The sequence below is a fragment of the Haliotis rufescens genome, unplaced genomic scaffold (genome assembly GCF_023055435.1).
Source record: "Haliotis rufescens isolate VD_foot unplaced genomic scaffold, xgHalRufe1.0.p SCAF_17, whole genome shotgun sequence".
Taxonomy (NCBI): Eukaryota; Metazoa; Mollusca; class Gastropoda; order Lepetellida; family Haliotidae; genus Haliotis; species Haliotis rufescens.
In genome coordinates this window covers 17,535,934-17,554,145 of record NW_025963857.1, presented here as the reverse complement: position 1 = coordinate 17,554,145, position 18,212 = coordinate 17,535,934, and the positions used below count along the sequence as shown (strand labels likewise).

Here is an 18,212-nt window from a genome sequence, read left to right as displayed (position 1 = left end):
GACCTGCATCACTTCGGGCTTTCCTCCCACATTAAGCTGACACGCCGTGATATAACTGGAATAATGTTAAAAGAGGCGTTAAACCCAACTCACTCACTCACTCACTCTGCAAGCCTCGGAGTTCAAACTTTTATCGAATCGTGTTGATATCAAAAGACACTCGGGTAAGATTCTTTTTATCATCCCAACTCATTCTTTCAACTTTTAAAGTTTGTAAACAGAATAACCAGTGTCTTGAGTGTAAAATGTAGAGCTAACCAGTTTTAGTGGCAGAGTGATTAGTGCATGTCATTTGATTGTGACGTCATGATAAGTGATGACATAACAATGATATACAAAACAGTGTGATGTAATTTCATTGTAAAGATACCTCATATGAGATATCGCTTGATCCTTCACAAGCGACACCTCCTGTGGAAGCCAGCTTGGTATAGAGAATCTCACCGAGTGTCTTTTGATTAAGAAATATACAAGTTGGGGTTGTTTATTGCACAATAAAACATTGCAGAGAGAATAAACCATGAGGGGCCCAGTCCCGAGTTGTTTATTCCCCCTGCAATGTGTTATTGTACGATTAACGACGACCACGAGTGGTTTATTTTTTATACGAGATATCAACAATATTTACAGCCTCATGGAGGATGTTGATAAAATGTACAAGCTAGAAAATATTTACCCAAATTTTAATAATGATCACTCCCTGAATGGAATATATACTCATGGTTTATTCTCACTGCAGTGCTTCACTGTACGATAAACAACGATTTGTTTAGTTCTTAAACATATGTAGATCTATATCTACATGAGTCGATAAAAGTATTAAACTCAGAGGCTTGTCGGTGAGTTTTAAATTTTTATCGACGAGTGTTTATATATTTCATCAATAGAGGGTGGGATTCTATTTGTCGTTCAACATCATCCTTCCATCATGTTTAGTTTTTAAACAGTAATTAGAAGTGGGTTGAGTGTAAAACGTACCGCTAACCAGCTTCAGTAGCAGCCATTGGTGATGACATTTGATTGTGACGTCATGGTAACCGAAGCCATTTCATTGCAGCGATATATCCTGCTTTGTATGATAATAAATACAGGTTGTTGGTTGGTTGGTTGGTTTGTTGTTTAACGCCGCACTCAGCAATATTCCAGCTATATGACGGCGGTTGTAAATAATCGAGTCTGGACCAGACAATCCAGTGATTGATATCATGAGCATCGATCCACGCAATTGGGATCGATGACATGCTTCAACCAAGTCAGCGAGCCTGACCACCCGATCCCGTTAGTCGCCTTTTACGACAAGCATAGTCGCCTTTTACGGCAAGCATGGGTTGCTGAAGACCTATTCTACCCCGGAATCTTTACGGAAATGACTCCCTTTCATGCGGTGGCGTTCACCCCTATAAATACAGGTATATGGGAGAACGCCACCGCATGAAAGGGAATCATTTCTGTTGCTGAAACTGTTGTGCACTGGGCATAAGTTTTTTTGTTTTGTTTTGTTTTTGAAATGCAGCGCTAATTTCACGAGATGAAGCTATCCCGATTGCACACCTTGCTCAGAATGGAATCAGCAGTCAAGTGTAACACGATTGGGTGTGTCACTAATATGGTTGACTACGAGATTGTTTCTCTTTCATTTCCTAGTTTTTTGTTTTGTTTTGTTTGTTTGTGTGTCGGCAATATTCCAGCTATATGACGGCGGTCTGTAAATAATCGAGTCTGGACCAGACAATCCAGTGATTGACATTTCCTTGTACTAAGCCGCCGAATAGTGGAATTCAAGAACTGCGGATGAGTCATAGTTTGTCAGATGCTATAATTGTATCATGAAAAGTGACACAAAAGCATATATTTGGTTGGGATTTTTCCAAGATGCGCGCACATGTGTTTAATAGGTAGATCTAGTACTTGATGTTTGGACGGAGGTGTGAAAATGTCAAATCCAACTACATTACATTTTCTGCTTTTGTGGGCTACAAGTAAGCGGGCGGACAATGAGTGACATTGCTTCCAAAACTTCTGTTTATCTGAGAATGGATTAACGAAGAATCATATTTGTCAGTGCTTGAATTTATTCATGAATTGATTAAGCTATTAATTGGGGCATTACTTATCTTGTAATGAAATCAATGTTTAAAAGCGTAACGATTAATTTAGGTGCTAAAATGAAAGAACATACCATTTTAAAAAAGACAATACGACACTGGCATTCATTTGCCCTAATAATGTTGCTATATAAATGTTGAACGCGAAAAGTGTGATCAAAATATTTACACAAGTATAAGAGAGTTAGTGTGTGTGTATGTGTGTTAGTGTTCTTATTAGTGTGTGTACATTATTACCGATTGTGATAACTATTTCTATAAAACAACAAAGATTGATTGTGTTCATTTGATGAAACTATTATCTTCTTTTTAGTGGGAAACTTGATTGAATCTATTCAGAGTTATCTTTTCCTAGTAGCAGACGCTCTTCAACGCATGCGTAGTAGACAACTCGTTATGTTTACATCGAGCCATTGCCATGTGAAAGATGGCAGATTGGGAACCCCACTGGGACCACGAACTAGAAGTAGTTCGCTCATTGGAGGGAGAAGTCGGCGTTTTTCTGCTCCCCAGGGAGTCCGAACTATTCACATGTGTTATCTCCGAGGCCTGCACGTCGCCAGAGCTAAATATACCACGAACCTCATCCCCCAGGCGACTGCATCTCGTGGCGGACTCGGGGTGTACGGGAAAGGTTGGGTCCCGGGGGAGAGGCCCCCTTGGGCGCAGTTAGTTTCAGGGCAATTCAATATTCATTTCATGACGTAGCTTGGGCCCACATGCTGGGTTTTAGCTTTCAACAGCGGAATACAGCGCCGTGCGCTCTCTCAGACAAGCTGCGTTGGGAAACCAAGGTCTGAAATGTCGCGCCGAAAGCAAGCACGACCTAAATCTTGCAAACGTAAGTAAAGATAATGTATATGTTTAATGTGCTGTGATTGTTGTCAGTGCTTTGTATGTGTGAGTACTCAGAATTTCTTGTATAGTGAAATCTCAGCTGTTGGGAGTCTGACACTGCAGGAAATAGTGTCGCGTTGAGTGGTATGACTGTCACATGGGGTCTCACGATTGAGAGAGAGGCGGTGGGCTTGGTTCCTGGAAGTGAACGAGTGAGTCGAACTAGATTGGAAGTAACACGTTTTTGGACTTTCTTTTCATATGGCGTTTTATAAGATTTCTACATTATGTCTGCTGTGAAATCTTAAGGAAATGACAAATTTCACTTAACCAGATTACCAAATTCCGTTTATTTATTTGATTCTGAATTATGATGTTCATCGTTCAGTCAGATCGTATGGTACTATCGGCGAAGTGATAGTAATGAATGGAATATTGATTATTTTTGTACTCGTTGATTTGTCAGTTAAAAAAATGATTTTAATGCTGTCAGATGTCAGGATAGGTTCAAGTTTGAATCATGTATCTGATTCTCTCTCATCCACACAACACACCAAGCGAATCATTCATGCATTATATCACAATATGATTTACCTCCCTACAATAACTTCTTTTTGTCCAAAATATATTCCCTCTTTATATTCAGATATTCTGTTGCAAACTAAAACAGAAATTTTAGGGATATATTTTTTGTATGAGTTTATTTCATCATTTTCATAATGTGTTGAGACAATTCATTTTGATAAGGTCAGAATTAAGTGTCACAGTAGTGAATTAAATATGGTCAACCACTCTATGTGTCAGTTGTGTCTTTCATTATGGTCTCTCTATATTACATGGCCTTGTTGATCAATATCTCTACAGCCGACTGTCACCTGTTTCAGCTAGGTGAATGTTGCCAGTTACCAAGGGGTGCCTTCATCAGCTATTGTGCTGGTTGTGATAAAGTGAGGAACAGGGCACCCCGCTGGCAGTATCAGCCAAGTGATAGCCTCTCTCCTCTCCTGGCGCAAACCCCTGGGGTGGGGATATTGAACACAACCTGACCCAGGGGGTAGGGAGGGGGTTTTCTATGGTTATGGGGGAGGTGTTGTCATGGTGATTTTGATGTCCAGCTGTGAGCGGCCCTACATTCCTCCTGAGACATGGTCACAGTTAGACTGGTGTTTGGGTTATTAAGTATAGTCTCAGCTTACATGGGGTGTTTTAATGTTATATTTTCCAATTTGATTTTTTTGCTCGAGTTGTCAAAGCTAGTTATAGCTAATTTCTAGTGGATTGAACCATGGAACAAACATGTTGAATTTCAGTTTTTGATTTATTCAATTTATTTCTTTATAAATGGTTGTTAATTGAATTACAGTGAAATTAATCAACATGTGTCAAATGTCATCATGTTTAAACATGAGCAGAGCTTTTTTTGAAATCTCCATTCCTCATATCCTGCCATACATTTACATAGTGCCTTAATATGCTAATCACATGTCAGTCATGGTTAAACATACCAAGAAATGTAATGAATATTTATCAAGCCTTGGTCACATATCTTTGTATGTCCTGACATGGTGTATACTGTTATGATGTATCAGGTAATCACTGGGTGAAACAGGGTGAAAATCTAACAAGTCACAATGCACAGTAGTTGATATGACCCATATGCTAGTCACCTCTCCACAGCGTTAATTCGTCTCTGTGCCAGATCATCTGCTACATTATCTCTCATCCTGCACAATACAATTCAGTGTTAATAATTAAGGGGGCCCTGGGGTCCTAGAGGTATTCCCTTTTTGTATTTGAATCTAGGGACACTCTAAATCTTTTAACATTACTTCTATGACAAGGTTCCCTTGTCTATCAAAGGCTGCTAATTTTATGATGAGCGAAATTATAATGTTCAATGACACGACACCTTCATTGTTGACAATTTATTTGCACATTTTTTCAAACTTTTATGTTCAAGCCAAACATTCATTTTATGTTTTGTTTTGGTTGTTGTTTAATGCCACACTCAGCAATATTCCAGCTTTATGACGATGGTCTATAAATAATCAAATGTAGACCAGACAATCTAGTGACTGACTTCATGAGCATCAATCTAAGCAACTGGAATATGATGACATGATCCACCAAGTCAGAGAGCCTGACAAACCGATCCTGTTAGTCGCTTCATGGGTTGCTGAAGACTAATTCTAACCTGGAATCTTCACAGGACAATGTACCACACTCCATCTTTTGGTGCCACTGTGTAGGCCTACACAGTGGGGATTCCAGGTTAGAGTTGGTCAACATATATGCTTGTCATAAGAGGTGACTTAATGGATTGGGTGGTCAGACTGGGTGACTACAAGGATCTGGTGGTCAGACTCGGTGACCAAATGGATCTGATGGTCAGACTCAGTGACTAAATGGATCTGATGGTCAGGCTTGGTGACTAAATGGATCTGGTGGTCAGGCTCGGTGACTAAATGGATCTGGTTGTCAGACTCGGTGACTAAATGGATCTGGTGGTCAGACTCGGTGACTGAATGGATCTGATGGTCAGGCTCGGTGACTAAATAGATCTGATGGTCAGACTCGGTGACTAAATGGATCGGGTGGTCAGACTCGGTGACTAAATGGATCTGGTGGTCAGACTCAGTGACTGAATGGATCTGGTGGTCTGGCTCGGTGACTAAGGGATCTGATGGTCAGACTCAGTGACTAAATGGATCTGGTTGTCAGGCTCGGTGATTAAAGGGATCTAGTGGTCTGGCTCGGTGACTGAATGGATCTGGTGGTCAGACTTGGTGACTGAATGGATCTGATGGTCAGACTCAGTGACTGAATGGATCTGATGGTCTGGCTCAGTGATTAAATGGATCTGGTGGTCAGGCTCGGTGATTAAATGGATCTGGTGGTCAGGCTCGGTGATTAAATGGATCTGGTGGTCAAGCTTGGTGACTAAATGGATCTGGTGGTCAGGCTTGGTGACTAAATGGATCTGGTGGTCAGACTCGGTGACTAATTGGATCTGATGGTCTGGCTCGGTGATTAAATGGATCTGGTGGTCTGGCTCGGTGATTAAATGGATCTGGTGTCCAGACTTGGTGACTTAATGGATCTGATGGTCTGGCTCAGTGACTAAATGGATCTGGTGGTCAGACTCGGTGACTAAATGGATCTGGTGGTCAGGCTTGGTGACAAAATGGATCGGGTGGTCAGACTCGGTGACTAAATGGATCTGGTGGCCTGGCTCGGTGACTAAGGGATCTGATGGTCAGACTCGGTGACTGAATGGATCTGGTGTCAGGCTCGGTGATTAAATGGATCTGGTGGTCAGGCTTGGTGACTAAATGGATCTGATGGTCAGGCTTGGTGACGAAATGGATCTGGTGGTTAGACTTGGTGACTGAATGGATCTGGTGGTCAGGCTCGGTGATTAAATGGATCTGGTGGTCTTGCTCTGTGACTAAATGGATCTGGTTGTCAGGCTCGGTGATTAAATGGATCTGTTGGTCAGACTTGGTGACTAAATGGATCTGGTGGTCAGGCTCGGTGACTAAATGGATCTGGTTGTCAGGCTCGGTAATTAAAGCGATCTGATGATCAGGCTCGATGATTAAATGGATTTGGTGGTCAGGCTTGGTGATTAAATGGATCTGGTGGTCAGGCTTGGTGACTTAATTGATCTGATGGTCAGGCTCGGTGACTAAATGGATCTGGTGGTCAGGCTCGATGACTAAATGGATCTGGTGGTCAGGCTCGATGACTAAATGGATCTGGTGGTCAGACTCGGTGATTAAATTGATCTGATGGTCAGGCTTGGTGACTAAATGGATCTGATGGTCAGGCGCGGTGTTTAAATGGATCTGGTGTCAGGCTCGGTGATTAAATGGATCTGGTGGTCAGGCTTGGTGACTAAATGGATCTGATGGTCAGGCTCGGTGACGAAATGGATCTGGTGGTTAGACTTGGTGACTGAATGGATCTGGTGGTCAGGCTCGGTGATTAAATGGATCTGGTGGTCTTGCTCTGTGACTAAATGGATCTGGTTGTCAGGCTCGGTGATTAAATGGATCTGTTGGTCAGACTTGGTGACTAAATGGATCTGGTGGTCAGGCTCGGTGACTAAATGGATCTGGTTGTCAGGCTCGGTAATTAAAGGGATCTGATGGTCAGGCTTGGTGATTAAATGGATTTGGTGGTCAGGCTTGGTGATTAAATGGATCTGGTGGTCAGGCTTGGTGACTTAATTGATCTGATGGTCAGGCTCGGTGACTAAATGGATCTGGTGGTCAGGCTCGATGACTAAATGGATCTGGTGGTCAGGCTCGATGACTAAATGGATCTGGTGGTCAGACTCGGTGATTAAATTGATCTGATGGTCAGGCTTGGTGACTAAATGGATCTGATGGTCAGGCTCGGTGATTATATGGATCTGGTGGTCTTGCTCTGTGACTAAATGGATCTGATGGTCAGACTCAGTGACAAACAACCCACCCCACTTATTCATGTGACACCCCACCCATTCATGTTCCACCCCACCCATTAATGTGCCACCCCACTCATTCATGTGCCACCCCACCCATTTATGTCACACCCCACCCATTCATGTACCACCCCACCCATTCATGTACCACTACACCCATTAATGTGCCACCCCACCCATTCATGTACCACCCCACCCATTCATGTACCACCCCACCCATTCACCCATGCTAAGATCGCTTTGTGCAAGTGGACCCTGGTGTCCCCCGCCGTGATATTGCTAGAATATGGCTAAAAGCAGCGTAAAACCAAACTCACTCACTCACTTCCTGTGCACTCGAATGCCATGTGTACCATCCAATACCCTTTTTACCCATCTCTATTGTATGTAGGGTCCAATGCCCATCAGTAACTTCCAATGCCATATGTACTCTTGAAATCTACTTTTCAATGACTAATATGCTATGTATAGGCCTATGTCCCCCTTCCCCCAATACCATGCATGTACCCCCTATTATCCTTCAACAGCACTTAACTCCCTGTATAACATGGTTACACTTTAACCTGACAATGTCACATTACTCCTGGTTCATTTTGATTATCAAACATGTTAGGGGTACAATTTCCAACCTCCTGTGATGCCATGTGAATTAATTAAGGAGCCCAAGCCCTGTATGTATAGCATATATCACTATGTATGTGTGTATACTGTTCTCTCACAGAGCAGGGAGAGACAGGTGCATGCACTGCCAAGCTACCAGGGGGGTAGGGGGGGCTGGGTTGCTGGGGTGATGCCGAGCTCCCACTGAGAATTACTCTGATTTTCCCCATTCCCTCCCACCACCAGCCTCAGGCTGGATCCGCTTGGTGATGGGGGGTATCGAGGGGTGGAGCTGTCCTCTGTCTGAACAAAACAACCGGATTTTGTTTGTCCTCGGGTGGCAGGCTTTGTCATACCCCATGCTGATGTTAATTTAACATGTTGTCAAGATAACATCCTTGTGCATGCTAATGAGCAGTTGATGGGGTTGGAGGCTATTAGGCAACACTTTTTGGTTTCACACTTTGAGACTGCATTCCTGCCAACATCTCATTCAATATTTATTTTAAAGGCCAGACCAGGTTATTTTTGTGTTCTATGAGTTAGCATTCCCTTGATATTTGCCAAAGAAATTTTTTTGTTTCATGTTTTCTGTATTTTGTTGAGACTGTTATTTAGAATTTACTTTCACTTTAAAAAAATAACCTCATATGAACCCTGAGGTGACCTTGGTTAGATTAGGTCCCTGTCACTCCATCCTGTCTTTGGGATTATATTGGACTTGGTTGGTTGTGTCTGTATCCTGACAGCACTGGATGTTGCTCATGATATCAACCACTGGTTTGTCTTCCTAGACCCAATTATACACAGGCCTCTGTGATATGGCTGCAATGGTGCTTACTGAGCCATACACTATAAACTGGCAAATCAATCAGTATTTATGTTTATTATTTTTCATCGTGACCTTCTCATGCTTGGCATCACATATTAATTATTTATGTCAGGCAAAAAGTGCATAAACTTGGATTTATCGAGACCTGCTCATATATTCTGTATTCGTCAAGTGTGCTGCAAATGACAGTAAAGATTCCCATTTTGACACGAACATTAAACAATGTCTGCAGTTGTTTGCCCAGTCATTAATGTCCTCCTCATATTTGAGTGACATTTAGTTTATGATTCCTCTTGCAGGCAAGTACCTACAAGAATATATGTGTGCAGTAATATGTTCTTGTGAATCATCCTTGTCAGATGGGAACAGCAATTATAACCTCAAAATATTGAAATAATCTTTTGGACATTAAATGCAATTCAAGATGCTTCCAGTGTTTACCCTGGGGATAGACTCCAGATTCTACCTTCACAAGTAATGTGCTTCCGAAATGTCGAGACATTTAAAGTTTGGAAGATGCGATAATTCTCAGGCAATGTAAAAGTCCTCGTTCACCTTATGTTTATGTGAAAAAGTTTGACTTTGAGAGGTATGTAAAAAGTTAGATAGTAAACTGCAGAATCTTAGACCAGAAACATTTTTGAGATTATATAACCTAAGATTCATGTGAACTTTTTTCATCTTCTGTATGTCTGTTATCTGTCTGTGTTTTTTTTTTTTACAATTCTCCATCAAAACTGATGCCATAGGCACAGATATGCTTCATTGTAACAGAGATAGACACAATTGGTCATATCCAACTATTCTGTAGCTCATGTGGTCTGGTGGTTAATATGTAAAATAACAACTAGAAGACAACTACCGGCATGAAAAATTGGCACTAGTCCTGTAGTCCTTGCCAAACTGCCCAATAGTGGAGGTTGGTTGGTTGGTTGGTTGTTTTACGCCGCACTCAGCAATATTCCAGCTATATGACGGTGGTCTGTAAATAATTGAGTCTGGACCAGACAATCCAGTGACTGATACCATGAGCATCGATCCACACAATTGGGATCGATGACATGCTTCAACCAAGTCAGCGAACCTGACCACCCGATCCCTCTTACGACAAGCATAGCCGCCTATTACGGCAAGTATGGGTTGCTGAAGACCTATTCTACCCTGGATCTTCACAGGTGCCAATAGTGGAGGTATCAAAGGACTACCGGTAGTAGAAATTTGCCCTTTTTAAAAGTTTTGCTATATGTTATCATTACAAGGACCAGTGGACTAAAACTGTTAGTTTCTAATGCTGAGTGACCCTGTCTATCATTGATAAGAGTTACAGGACCATTTGCAATTCATGCTTAATTTCAATCACTGCTTATAATAAGTTGAGGTCCGAGATTTTGAAAGTTTGAATGTTTTAGGTTCAGTTAACATGGAAATACATGTCGCCATGCCACTGAATGTTTTTTTAGTTTCGTGCCCTTGCCATGTTGGAAGCTATTGGTTAAAAAGACCTATAATCACTGGATGATAAATGGCAAATAAATGGGGGAAATTATTATTTCTTGCCTAGTATTAGCACATATATATATAAGTCCAAGTTTAATGCAATGGATGATGGGTTTAAGAATACCATGCATTGTATCCATGGTTGAGTTAAGAACTGGGTTCTCAAGGATGGATGTTTTCATTGTCTTCTCATTCTCAATATGTGCTTTCGACTCAAGAATCCGTATGGACCACATAAAATATTATTACACGTCTCTGAAAATTTGTTAAAAAATCTTTATCTTGATATGGAAAGATCTCGTGAAAGCTGATGGCAGAGAAAATTGTGGAAAGAAGAAAAACATGTTATTGCAGTAGGAAATTGATGGATTTTGAGCTGTATTTTCCTCGAGAACTAACCTGCAAGCTGAGAACAATGTATTCTCAGAGGGGGTGGGGATCTCTGGACTTGTCCCCTGGGGTGGGGGCTCCCATTATTCACTGCTTGGCAAGCCTACAGCTGATTTCCCTTGGGGTCAGGGTGAGTCAACTGTGCAGCAGGGGATGGAGACTTGGGATGGCCTAGTTGCCATGGAGCCTGACCCCCCTGGGGGAAGCTGGAACTTTCTCAGTTAATTGTAGCCCTTACCCCAGGGGAGCAGCTGGTTGCCATGGAAATATGCAGTGGAAGTTGGGGGTCTACACAGTGGTGCTGCTGTGGTTTATGAATTGTAATTTATCAAGTTCTATCATATTACCTAACTGAATACTGTGGTTGATGTTACCTCACCAACAGCAGAAGTACAGCTTTGGAAATAGTTGTCAATAATTGCTTGGCAAACAACACAGTCCCTTGAAACCCTGCTTGTCATGAATGACGTTTTCAAAATCTTGGGAATAAGCGTTATTTTCACCTTCAGTTTGACTTACCAAAGCCAAATGTTTTCTTTGGACTTTTTTCATTTATTAAATTATTGCAATTATATGGGATAAACTGATCAGCTGCAGTCTGTCGTGATGGTCAGAACCTGTGAAATTAGTCCCCACGCTCACAGATATGTAGCCAAATAATTTATTTTGTTACAAAATATACCACTTGTACAATTCCTGCAGGAGTCCAAGTCGTTCAGATGCGTGCCAGGAGAACTACTTTGGGTATTGAGATTGTCGGAACTTCCTGAACTCTGACATTGTGAACTCTGACATTGTATGCTCTGACATTGTGAACTCTGATATTGCTAGTTCCTGGCTCATTATGTAATAGGTCAGATCTATTTGTATTAGATAGAGTGAGTGAGTGAGTATGGTTTTACACCGCTTTTAGCAATATTCCAACAATATCACGGCGGGGGACACCGGAAATGGGCTTCACAAATTGTACCCATGTCGGGAATCGAACCCGGGTTTTCGACGTGGCGAGAGAACGCTTAAACCACTAGGCTACCCGACCACCCTGTATTAAAAAGAAACATGATAACCTGTTTTAAATTTTCAAAAAGTCTTTTGTAGGTTATTTCTACCCTGTGCATTTACACACACACAATGATGTAATGGCGAACACTGATGTGAATACTATGTTGTTTAGAGAGGTCAGCATGCTCAGTTAGTGCTTTTTAATTGGGATTTGCAAAGTTGGTAAGAGGTTGTTTATTGAGTGAGTGAGTGAGGATGGTTTTACGCCATTTTTAGCACTATTCCACCAATATCACTGTGGGGGACACCAGAAATGGGCTTCACACGTTGAATTGAACCCATGTTTTTTGTGTGACGAGCAAAGTTTTAACCACTAGGCTACCCCCACTGTCCATTTATTGAGGTCATCGTACTCAGTAAGAGTTTGTTTATTGAGATCAGCAATCACTGCATTTGTTTATTGAGGTCAGCATACACTGTAAGTGCCTGTTTATTGAGGTCAGCATACTGTGTTAGTGGCTGTTTATTGAGGTCAGCATACTCTGTAAGTGACTGTTTATTGAGATCAGCATACACTGTAAGTGGCTGTTTATTGAGATCAGCATGCACTGCATTTGTTCATTGATATCAACATACACTGCAAGTGACTGTTTATTAATATCAGCATACCCTGTAAGTGACTGTTTATTGAAATCAGCATACACTGTAAGTGACTGTTTATTGAAATCAGCATTTACTGCATTTGTTTATTGAGATCAACATACACTGTAAGTGGCTGTTTATTGAGATCAGCATGCGCTGCATTTGTTTATTGAGATCAACATGCACTGTTAGTGGCTGTTCATTGAGGTCAGCATACACTGTAAGTGACTGTTTATTGAGATCATCAACCTGTTTTCCTCAAAACAGAAGTGATAATTCCCAAATCCTTAAGCAGTGTTGGCCAACCCAAGTAGATGAGTAATAATAATAGGAAGTAAATGCATGTGTAACTGCTCCGTTTGCTTCCAGAGACCAGAATGACATGAACACATGTGGAATGTGTGAAGGAGTTTTCCCTTATACTGGAGTTTCTATCAGGATGTTGAAATGATAGGTGCGCCACAGCAGTAGCTGTCATCATCGTCATGATTGTACATAGAGCATTCCTTACTTACATAAATCGACCCGTGAAGATCCGGGGTAGAATAGGTCCTCGGCAACCCATGCTTGCCATAACAGGTGACTATTCTTGTTGTAAGAGTCGACTAACAGGATCGGGTGGTCGGGTGATGCATGTCATTGTATCCCAATTGTGTGGAACGATACTCATGATGTCAATCACTGGATTGTCTGGTCCAGACTCGATTATTTACAGGCCACCATCATATAGCTGGAATATTGCTGAATGCGGCATTAAACAACAAACAAACTTACATAAATCATGTGAGGTATACGTTACAAATACATAGCAGTGGGGTAGCCTGGTGGTTAAAGTGTTGGCTTGTCATACTCAAGTCCTGAGTTCCTTTCCTGACATAGAGAGGTGAGATATCCATTCTTGGTGTATTGGTGGATTATCAAGAACTGCTTAAAGGCTGCTGTTCAGCCCCAGGTCATCAGCAAATGTCTGTAAATATGCCCATATGAGAATTACAAATTTCACAACTCTTGTTGTGGCTTTGTACAGGGTGCTTACTCACTCTCATCCAGCTACACTCGCTCACTCGCTCACTCACTCTCACTCACTCACTCAACCACATACCCACTCGCTCGCTCGCTCGCTTGCTCGCTCACTCACTCACTCACTTACTCACTCACTCACCCACTCACTCACTCACTCACCCACTCACTCACTCACTCACTCACTCACTCACACCAGCTACCCGTTGTACAGGTTTTCACTGACAAATTTGCACAAAATTACAAAAGAAATCACAAATTGCCTGGCAAGGGATCTTTAGTTGGATTTCTAGATAGGTCTCACTCACTCACTCCGGTAACTTTACTTTCAAAGACTTGTTCTTTCATGTTCAGTACCAGTGTCTTGGGTTGTTAGTAAGCTGTAAGGAGACAACTGCTCTATGGCCCTAGATTCAGGGATTATGGCATGTGCATTATACAGTATCAGAAGGATAAAATATTACCAAGACTACTGTTATCTTACAGGATGGCAGTTAGCTCCTGTAATTGAGCACTCTTGTAAATGAGTGAGTGAGTGAGTCAGTGAGATTAGCGGTACACAGTTGCAAGTGGTAATGTGTGTGTTATTGGCTAGTTATTACGCTCCATGGGAATCTGTGGGGCTCTGAAATGTGATAATGGCAGTCGGCTAATTGTCCATCATTTTACTTGACCTCTGGGTTTCTGATATTGACAGTAGCTCCATGTATTTAACAGACGGGTTGCGAGTGATCCATATGTACTCGTGTTCCTTCTAGTCTGTTGGCTCATAGGTTATTCTGATTGTTGAAAAATTTGAATGTAATTTGTACAGGAACTATACACAGATACTATTTACCTCACAAAGTGAAATAGTTGAGCTTTGTGCCGCTTTTAGCAATATTCCAGTCATGTCACGACAGGGAACACGAGCAGTGGGCTTCATACATCAGAGCTCCAGATAAGCTGCGTATCTGCGTAAATACGCATAAAAAATGCAGAAATACTCAGTAAAATCAAATCCAAGCGTATCAAATACGCAACGAACATTACAGATTCGCTACAAAAATAAAACTTGTGCATATCATCCAAATATTGTGAAGTAACCCTGCATATTCCATTAGCAAATCAGCAACTTTTTTTGAAATTATAAACGGACATTCTGTCAACCTTGCCGAACTCCGCAATTACAGTTACATCATGATCATTTGCCATCACACTTTCTTGTGGAAGTATCGTGGTATTTTTGAGTCCTATAAAGCTCTCGAACCCACACGACACCAGTTTGCAGGGACTAGATGAATAGTGTTTTTAAATATTTAACTTAAATTCCCACATGTGTAAAAACTAGTGGGTAACAGAAATTTGAATACCCAGATAGAATTACTGATACCCAATGATTTTAAAATGCGTGGGTAAAATACCCACAACACCAAAAGCTTATCTGGAGCTCTGTACATAGTATGCATGTTGGGAATCAAACTTAGGTCTTCATGCTATGAACCTCAGGAGACACCTACGCCCCCTATCTCAATACTGAAACCTATTTCTTAAACTTATTTTGGTTACTAATCCTTATAGTAATGTAAACAGCCTGTTTCTAAGACTAGGTCACCAATTCTTTATGCTCGAAGTTAGAGTCAACTATTATGGAGATTGAACCCTTGAAGATCCGGAGTAGAATAGGTCTTCAGTATCCCATGCTTGCCGTAAAAGCGACTATGCTTGTCGTAAGAGGCGACTAACAGGATCGGGTGGTCAGGCTCGCTGACTTGGTTGATGCATGTCATCGTATCCCAATTGCGTAAATCGATGCTCATGGTGTCAATCACTGAATTGTGTCCAGACTCAATTATTTACAGACCGCCGTCATATGGCTGGAACATTGCTGAGAGGGGCGTTAAACAAACAAACAAACAAAATATAATGGAGATTGGATGCTCAGGCTCTGTGACTTGGCTGATTTGGCTGATTTGAGTCACTCACTCACTCACTCACTCACTCTAATAGAGCTACAGGGAAGAAGTTTGGTACTTCTTGGCAATCAGCCCATTGCTGTACGTAGATTACTCATGAAATACAGTGGTACACTGCAGAAAGTCAAGTACATCAACTGAGTTGAATTGATTATTGTTGTAAGTCCTACATCTTGACAAAGGTCTTTGAATATTTATTTGCAAAAGACAGATACTGCTCACAAGTTACAAGGAAGATATTCACTTGACAAAATGTAAGAAATAACTTGAGATGATGGTCACATCCAGTAGACATTTCCATTCCCCTGCAACCAACTACTGCATTCAGTGGTAATTTGGTACAGAAACTCCAGTGATTGATATAGTTAGCAACGATCCACGCAATCAATCAAGTCACCAAGTCTGACCACCAGCATTAGTTGCTAACACAAGATCCCCAACAGGGGAAAAACAAAACAGTAGTCTTCAGGTACAACTTTCATAGAGAGTGAGTGAGTGAGTGAGTGAGTGAGTGAGTCTGTTTTACGGCGCTTTTAGCAGTCACGGTGGGGGACACCAAAAATGGGCTTCATACATTGTACCCATATCAGGAATCGAACCCGGGTCCTCGGCGTGAGGAGCAAACGCTTTAACCACAAGGCTACCCGACCGCCCCACCATTTCATAGGGGGCACGGGTGGCCTAGTCGTCTAAGGCGCTGTGATTTGCTGTGCAGAGTTGTGTCCCTTCGGCACGCCAGAAACTATGATTGTGGGTTTGAATCCCAGTTCGCCCCGATTATGTTTCTAGCACCATACCCATGCTCGTGGGATTCACCGAAGTGGTAAACGTCAGAGACCTGCATCACTTCGGGCTTTCCTCCCACATTAAGCTGACACGCCGTGATATAACTGGAATACTGTTAAAAGCGGCGTTAAACCCAACTCACTCACTCACTCACAACTTTCATAACACTACATTACATGCGGGGGGTGGCAGAAAAGTTCTGACAGTGTTGATGGAGTTGGTCAACGTAGTTCCATTCGAGGTCCACATACTTCTGCCAGTGATTCTTGAGTGTAAAAAGTCCCTTCACAGCAGAAATGACGTCATCATCATTTGCATAGTGCTTGACAGACAGTTCTTTCTTGAAGTTTGGGAAGAAGTTGAAATCTGATGGTGCCAAATCTGGTGAATTAGGAGGATGTTCAATGAGTTTACAGCAACAGTCATGCATTGTAGCCATGGCGACAACATACTCAGCGGTAGAAACTAACATTTTTAGTCCACTTGCCCTTAAATTATAATGATAACATATAGCAAAACCCTTAAAAATTGCAAATTCCTTCTGGTCCTTATGATGGGCACTTTGGTAAGGACTACAGGACTAGTGTCAATTTCTTACGTTGATACTTGTGCACAGGTTTGTATTGTCCAGGTGGAACCACACACTTCAAGTGAGCCTGACCTTTTGGGAGGTAGTCAGTCCAGCAGTAAGATTTTTTTGGAATCCCAGAATACCGAAGCCATCACCTTGTGACCTGATGGAACAGCCTTCTTTTTTGGAGGAGACATTACATGCTTTGACTGTTGTTTAGTCTCTGGCTGTTAGTGTTGAACCTAAGACCCACCCATGGTTACAAATTGCTTCATAAAATCAGCTGGGTCTGCTTCAGAATGATGTCAGTTCTCTCGATGACGAACCTTCAATCATCCATAATCATTTGATGTATTGTACAACCTTAGTGGTGTCAGTTGAAGATCTTCCTGGTCTTGGATCATCTTTTAGACTCTCTCTTCACCTCTTGAGCTCCACTGCCCACTGCTTACAGTGACAAGGGAAGTAGCACCATCCTTTAAAGTTGACACCTTGTCCCCATGGATGGCTGATGAAGGTGGCCCTTTCAGTTGGAGATACTTGATGAAAACAGAAACCAATTGTTAAATTTTCATCAGCCACCCCTTGTATAACAATTGCAGATTTATGTAGATTTGTCTGTAACTTGATTTGTCCCTGCATTCAATAATGATGTCTGTTTCATTGCAGTCCCTCTGACAGGAGAGGATGGCCTTGATCTAGGAGAAGACAACTCCATACAAGATGAGGACACGCCTGATGTGACAACAGTGGGCACTGATTCTGGTAAGTCTTGTATTGTAGGAGAATCAGAAAAGTCAGACAAGAATTATTATCTTACCTAACATTAACATCTGATTGGTTTGGGAACTGGCAATTATTTTCCATGTAGCCCGCTGAGAGTGAGTGAGTATGGTTTTACGCCACTTTTAGCAATATTCCAGCAATGTCAAGTGAGTGAGTGAGTACGGTTTTACACCTCTTTTAGCAATATTCCAGCAATGTCAAGTCCGGGGACACCAGAATATGGCTTCACACATTGTACCCATGTTGGAAATCAAACCGTGGTCTTCAGCATGACGAGTGAACGCTTTTACAGCGTTAGAAATTGACACTAGTCCTGTAGTCCTTGCCAAACTGCCCAATAGTTAAGGCATCATAAGGACTAGTAGAAATTTGCCCTTTTTAAGGGTTTTGCTATATGTTATCATTATAAGGACTAGTGGACCAAACCTGTTAGTTTCTACCACTGCTTTTAACCACTAGGCTACCCGGCCACCCAGCCCTCTGGGAAATCTATTGTTAATTCTTCCTAGGTAACTTGCTTATCTCTTAAGTATCGTTGAGTTTCTGAAATGGACCAATGTTTATCCAAATGCATTGGGTAAAGGGAAGTTCTTTTATTTCGTCTGCTATAAGTTTTTCTAACTCAGTGACACTGCAGACTTATATTCTTGACCTGCTGGAATGAATAGCGGTAAAATAAATTCACTGTCAACTGATCCTTCGGGGTATATCATATGATGTA

General features: G+C 41.7%; 1 protein-coding gene across 2 annotated transcripts in view; it reads left to right on the top strand.

The window, feature by feature from the left end:
* Positions 1–2,504: 2,504 nt before the first annotated feature.
* The window catches only part of LOC124137969 (zinc finger protein 521-like), a 72,252-nt gene continuing 56,544 nt past the window's right edge, over positions 2,505–18,212 (top strand). For both annotated transcript variants that reach the window (XM_046504438.2, XM_046504437.2), the window contains exons 1-2: positions 2,505–2,946; positions 17,375–17,470. In XM_046504438.2, coding sequence (XP_046360394.1) covers positions 2,907–2,946; positions 17,375–17,470 — 136 coding nt within the window. In that variant the 5' untranslated portion in view covers positions 2,505–2,906. The remainder of the gene's footprint in view (positions 2,947–17,374; positions 17,471–18,212) is intronic.